Source organism: Glycine soja, chromosome 2 (assembly GCF_004193775.1).
Source record: "Glycine soja cultivar W05 chromosome 2, ASM419377v2, whole genome shotgun sequence".
Classification (NCBI taxonomy): Eukaryota; Viridiplantae; Streptophyta; class Magnoliopsida; order Fabales; family Fabaceae; genus Glycine; species Glycine soja.
In genome coordinates, this window is record NC_041003.1 from 11,617,873 (window position 1) to 11,625,000 (window position 7,128).

The window sequence follows — 7,128 nt, forward strand, 5'->3', positions numbered from 1 at the left end:
CTCGGAACTATTTCCAAGCAAAACCACAACACACAGGATACAAACCTTTTCTTTTAAAAATATATTTATTTATTTATTTATGATATTTACGGGTTCTTCCAGTCACCCGTGGAACTCCGGTTTATGAGTCGGAGGAGAACAGCTACGAATTAGAGACCGAAACAACCGGTTGCAAGTGCGTGCACACAAGTTGATTTGTGTTATTTTTAACGGTTAGATAGACCGCTATTTTTTTCCCCTCTCATTCCGTTGCAAAAGACTTTTACTATATTTTGTTTTTCTCTCTCACAATTTTTCTGCTTGCTTCTACTTCGTGTTTCTCTGACTCTTGCTGAACCAGTCTTGCATAGTCAGAGAAAACAAACGTAAGCAAGAAGAAGGAGAACTTCGCCACCGTTGTGGCTGCCATGGAATTCACAGCTGCCACCGCTACTCTCACGAAGAAGCTCTCCAACGGCTGTGGCTACAGCGTCACCGGAAGATCTGCGTACGACGGTGTCTTCGCCACTCCTATCAAGCTCCGCGCTCCGAGCTTCTCCTCTCACTTCGACGATTACCGCGAGATTTTCTGCACGTCGTCGCCCGGTTCCTCGATTCCGATCCTTGAACTTCCGGAGCTCAACCAGAGGAGAAAGAACGACGATGTTTGGCGCTCCAAGCTCGATTACTCGAAAGTCTTCAGCGGGTTCGGGAATCTAGACGCCACTGCTGCGGTGCCTTTCGAGGAGCTTGTTGCTGAGCCTAAGGAGAAAGAGAGCTTCAGAGCAAAGTGAGTATGCTTACTCCGTTTTTTTTTTTTTTGCGTTAGGGTTTTAACTTAATGTGACTTAGAATATTGAATGTGCACGTGTTCTTGCTTGAAATCCAGATTCGATTGTTCTTTGAACTTGGCTTTGCTTATACGTCCTTTCCCTTTTGACCGCGTTGTCAGTCATGTGAGTTCTTTTTGAGAGGAGAAATGAGAAGCTGCGATTTCTTTTGCTCTTTTTTAATTATCAATTATTTGTGTTATCCTTATGCTCTCGAGCAAGTAAGTGGACAGCAAATTAATAATGCCTTACTTTTTTTGTCACTTTTTTCAATAAAAAAAGAACGAATCAGTGAGAATCTACTGTTTCACGGAACTTGTTGATCCCCTCCGGCATTCCTTTTATTGTACTTTACCAGTGTTGAAGATCTTGTAGGCTAAGTTTTCAAATACAATACGATTTTAATTTTAATATTCGGAATTGGACCTGGGAATCGGGATCTACATAACCTCTCAAATTCAATTACTTGAAATCAGTGATATTAATGGCGGAAGGCCAAAATTCCACCATATAAACCCGCCATTGCGCCTTATGGCGGCACCATAGTGGACCTCCCTTCACAAATTGTCTACTTGGCAATATATCCACCACGCCATTCTATAATGGTTGGGCCATGGCCGCTATTTAACAACACTGCTTGAAATATACGGATGAGTTTTTAGTTGCAAATGACAGCTAGTGTATGACATTACTCTCTTACTAATAGGGTTTTGTTCACATTATAGGTGAAATTCATGCCTGTATTGCACCAAAAAATGGTACACATTTGTACAATATTTAGCAAAAAATAGTTGTGATTGTGAATAATAACCAGATTCATAAATTGATCTCTGTGGAAGGATAGAGATTTTCTTTTGGAGAACTACTATATTGTGCAAACCAATTTTGTAGCATTGATAACTAACTAAGTTCTCGTAGGCTGTTGAGGATGCTGATGGTTAACATAATTGGTTTTCCTGTCATTTATTATTCTGTAGGAGCAAGGTCAAAGGAGAAAACCAATCTTCCAGGGAAGATCTAACTAATTGTTCAAAGGAAATTCCAGTGGCATCATGGTCGTCTAATGATACCAGAAGGATCAATATGTCATTTCACAAAGTTAACCAAGGAAGCGAAAATGGAACAAATGGGATGACACATATTGCTCAACTCCGTGCTGTCCCTGCTTACACTCAATTAATTGAAGAAGTCAATCCGCTGAAGATGAACAGAGTTAATAAGTCTATACCGGTAGCACAGGATACTACTTGTTCTGGTAGTCATGGCAATGAGGGGAAAAAAGAAGCTGCACATTCTACTAAATCATTTACTGGTGCTTCACCTGATAATTCTAAGAAACAGCCTTCCAACAATGGAGTGAAAGTTACAAGTACATCTGATTCTATTGATCTGTTTTTTGGTGCATGTGAGATTAGCAATGGAAGTAATGGAATACATCATGTCAAAGTTCCTCTATCAGAGACTACAGAAGGTAACAGTGAAGCTATGAAATCAATGCCAACCAAATGTCAGGCATCTAAAAGTAGCTCATCTGAAGGTGTTGCTGGTGGTGATTCGCCATCATACTTAGATGACATGGTAGACTCAAATTCAGAGGTAGCTGCTTCTGTAGCTGCTTTAAGAAAGGCAATGGAAGAGGCTCAAGTAAGAATGAAGGTTGCAAAAGAGTTGATGAGAAGAAAGAAAGAAGGTTTTCCTGATCATGTCAAACGAAAGTCTAATATTGAATTGAAAGCTGAGAGAAAAAAAGAGGCTAAAGACACATATAAAACAAAGAAACCTGATACAAAGCAAACATTTAGAGAAATGGATGCTTTTCCAAATGCTTCTTCTGAGTTAGGGAAATCAACAATGAGAATAGAGCAAGTGAGGCCAGATCTGGGGGCAAAAGAAACAAGTGTTGCTAAAGAAGCTGTACAAAAAGCACAGAAGAAATTGAAATCAACTCAAGTGAAATATGAGAAAGAGGTTGAACAGAAAGACGCGGATCATAAAGGAAAAATTCTTGAGCTTAAAGAGGCAAAAAATAACAAGAAAGAGCTGTACGTTAAAAACACAGATAGGAGTGCCACTAATAAACCAGAAGAATCCGATCAAACAATAGAAGTGGTTAAGAAATATTGTAGGCTGGAGAATAATGAAGAGAAGGTCCATGTGGATAATGAAGCAAGTGTGTGTGAAGAACTTGTCCAGGAAACTAAGCATAGGTGTCAGGAAGCAGTAGATGAAACAAAACTGGTTCATGAGACACTTGAATGTGGAACAATGGACAAGAGTTTGAAGTTTATTGAAACTGGGGAAGTTGAGAATAAGGCTACACCTTTTTATGAACTGGAAGACGATGAAAGCAACCTTGGTGGGCAAGGATTAATAACAAGAAATGGGAAAAAAGTTACTTGTAAGCCAGAAGAAGATGGCAACAAATTTGAAGGGTCCTTTGATCTGGAAGAATGCCAAACAAATTTGAGAGCTGCTCAGGAACTGGGAGAGGTTGAGAAGAACATTACCCAAGAGCAAAAAGGAAGTGAGGATAGAGTTGCAGTGTCCAATGAGCTGGAAGAATGCAAAATAAATTTGAGAGCTGCTCAGGAACTGAGAGAGGTTGAGAAGAACATTACACAAGAGCAAAAAGGAAGTGAGGATAGAGTTGCAGTGTCCAATGAGCTTGAAGAATGTGAATTGACAGAGATTCTGGAGCCACTTAACAATGAGAATGTGCACAGTCAACATGGCTCAGATTTCATAAGTACAGATGAAGACATAGAAAACTTTGGTTGTTTAGAGAATAGAAAGAAAAGGAATGATTCTGGTTTTCTTGATATCTATCAAGAAATCGAATATTCTGGTCAGAGAGAAGCCACTGATGATGCATTGTATAATAAGGAGCCAACTGAAGTAATTAGAGTGACTCAATCTGATCCTAGTTGTGAGGAAGTAAAAGCCGAGGAGGCTGGCAAGTCCACAGAAACCAGCTCAAGCTATGATCCAGATGAAACTGAGAAGTTGAACAAAACTCAGGTAGCTGATACAACTATTGAAAATGAGGAAACTCTGAACGTAAATCCAGAGGTTCATTCATGTGATGTGCAGGATGATACAATGGTAGCGAGTAGTGCTTCATTTCAACATCAAGAGAGATATGAAGAAACAGACCCTGTTCAGGAGACAAACGATTTCCATGAGAAACATAATGCAGGTGAGACTTCTTCCTTCATTCAAATTGCCCCTGAACTCAATGGGGCAGTCAATCAAATGCAAAATATATTTGAAACAGAGACCTCCGAAGGTAATGCTACAAGTATTGGTGACACTGACATAAATGATAGGCAAAATCAAGATCAGTGCTGGGAAAAGTCAGAAAATGACTGCAATCTGGAAATGCTTGTTGAAGACATAATAACTCCTGAGTCTGCAGAAATCTGCAAGGATGCTAAGGAGAATAGGGTTACATTAAATGAAGAGGCAGATGAGAATCAATCTAATTTTTCTAATGAGGAAAATTTGTTTGACAATGAACACAATATAGAAGAATCTCAGATATCTAGTTCATCTGATCGGAAATCAAGTCTTTTCAAAGAAGAGGAGGTTGAATCAAGTCACAGCAATCTAAGGGAGAGTAATCGAGCATCTGTAATAATGGAAGAGAAGGAAGCAAATGGCAACTTGCATAAGGAAGAGCAGGAAAAGGAACAACTCAAAAAACTTGCTGAAGCAAACGAGACGAAAAGAGAAAGAGAAAAGGAAAAATTAGCTGTAGAAAGAGCAATTCGTGAAGCACGTGAAAGGGCATTTGCTGATGCCAGAGAAAGGGCGACTCTAGAGAGAGCTGCAGCAGAAGCACGTCAGAAAAACATTTCTGATGGACGAGAAAGGCTAGGAAAAACCACTAGTCAGGCAAATGAGAAGACACCAGCTGAGAAGGCTGCTATGGAAGCAAAACTTAAAGCTGAACGTGCCGCGGTGGAGAGAGCAACTGCAGAGGCACGGGCACGTGCCCTAGAAAGGGCACTCTCTGAGAGAGCTGCCTCTGAGGCAAGAAATAAATCTGACAAATCTGTTGCAGGTTTTGGGGCTTCCCGTGATAATGGAATAAAGCATAACTTCTATTCAAAATCTTTCAGCTATGGTGGTATGTGATGTTAATATGTTAATACCTGACCTTATCTTTTTCTTGTTTCATAGATTATTTATTACAGTACTTCCTGTTTAAATTTTTATTGATTCTGTACAAATTGTATTTTCCTGAAGTTCGTGATTCTACTGATGTATTTGATGGAGCTGATGGTGATTCTGCTCAGAGATGTAAAGCTAGGTTTGAGAGGCATCAGAGAATAGGGGAACGTGTGGTATGGTTCCTGGTTTTGCTAATATTTTTTGAACAGATTTGTTAATATGTCAAATGGTTTGTTCATTCTTTGTTTTGGACTATTAGGCAAAGGCTCTTGCAGAAAAGAATATGCGTGACTGGCTTGTGCAGAAGGAGCAAGAGGACAGAAATGTAAGTTTCTTATCAAATTTTGCAATTCACAAGTTTCACATTGTCTTACAAAATCTTATTTTCTACAGAGGGTAGCAGAATCTCTTGATGCTGATGTTAAAAGGTGGTCAAGTGGGAAGACAGGAAACTTGAGGGCATTGCTTTCAACATTACAATATGTATGTGTAAACATCCTGAATATATTATTATGCCTTGATAGATAGATATGAACTTGTCATGGATCTTTTTCTAATTGCTGTAAACTAGGGAAAATAAAGACATGAAAATATATCATTTTCAAAAGTGCTCTGTTATTTTAAAACTCAAGCGAACTTATGTGGGGATAAAAGTACTTTTACATACTAATCTGTAATGCTGGATAACTAGGCTGGCCTCGTGGAAGTGTTCATTTTACCCGTAATCCTGATTTGATTTTTTTAATTGAAATATTGAGAAAACACATTTGAATGGATTGTCAAACAAAAATGCACTTTTTGTGAAATACAACCAGATGTTGGCTTGCATTAGCTCCAAAAACAGTTACTTCTTTTAGTACTATGCCTTCTAGTTTTATCATTTCCATTGTGCGATGGAACCATTTTGCTTATGGAAATTTTGTTTCAAAATTGTGTTTTGCAGATCCTTGGCCCCGATAGTGGTTGGCAACCGATTCCTTTGACAGATATAGTAACCACCACTGCTGTAAAGAAAGCATATCGTAAAGCTACTCTATTTGTGCATCCTGACAAGCTGCAGCAGCGGGGGGCAAGCATTCAACAAAAGTACATCTGCGAGAAGGTTTTTGATCTTCTAAAGGTTTGGCCTTCATTTGTTCTTTTAAGCTCTAAACAATTCTACTGATTCTATATTTACAACCTACAATCATAATATTCACTTATAAATGGGCTTCCCTTGCACCTTTTTTTATTTAACTCTAAATGTTGTGATTGGGATTTGGATCTTACTAACATGAGATCGTTGTGTTTGGAAATAACATGTTTGAAAAAATAAAGAGAAAATCCATCCATCCATATCCATTTAATATATGAACTCGTTACTATGTAGCATAAAATAAATTTTGTTGAAGCAAAATTATTATTGACAGTATTTTCATTTGTTTTACCAAAAATATGGAATCATTCATGTGCAAAATCTAATTTTGTATTGTAACTAACACAGCCTGGCTACCAAATTAGTGAACTATAATAATAAAATAATGAAAACATTAATTACATCTAACACTCTCAAATGCAATAAAATCTACTCAAAAAAATGCACAAGCGAAAATAAAGTATATTTTTCTTGTGTTTCCTACGTTGAGCTAAGACTGTCAGTGTTAGGATTCAGACGGACAGTTTTTTAACCGTAGGAAGATTCAAATGTATGAATAAATGTTTCTGATTTTTTATTTAATTGTCCCCAGGAAGCTTGGAACAGATTTAACATGGAAGAACGATAAGAAGTACACAATGTTGAGCTGTCTGATGGCAATGCGCGCGCGTTTGCGACGATTCAAGTGTATTTATTTTTATTATTGTTACTGTATGAAAAGTAAGCTCAAAGCAATCAGCCAATATTGATGGGCTGCATGTGAAACTTTAATGTATAGCTCAACATGTACCGTTCTACATTTTTATTAATTCCTTTCCACCTATAATAGGCCTTTAATTAATTACAGAATATTTTACCCAGAAAATAGCTGGTTGACTAGCAAAGTAACTAAAAGTCTTGGATGAATCAGTCCAACTTGATTTAATTGGTGTTTGAATCAATCATGAATCAATAACATTACATTCTTGGTGGGTCATTCAAGTTCCTTTTCTCTGTAGAATTAAACAGTGA

General features: G+C 37.9%; 1 protein-coding gene across 1 annotated transcript; it reads left to right on the forward strand.

Annotated features, from left to right (window-relative positions):
• Positions 1–237: 237 nt before the first annotated feature.
• Positions 238–7,093, forward strand: LOC114387565 (auxilin-like protein 1). Its single transcript, XM_028347765.1, has 7 exons — positions 238–769; positions 1,787–4,938; positions 5,058–5,155; positions 5,242–5,307; positions 5,376–5,465; positions 5,926–6,102; positions 6,710–7,093. The coding sequence occupies exons 1-7, from the start codon at positions 408–410 to the stop codon at positions 6,743–6,745; spliced, it is 3,981 nt and encodes a 1,326-aa protein (XP_028203566.1). The 5' UTR covers positions 238–407; the 3' UTR covers positions 6,746–7,093.
• Positions 7,094–7,128: the final 35 nt, after the last annotated feature.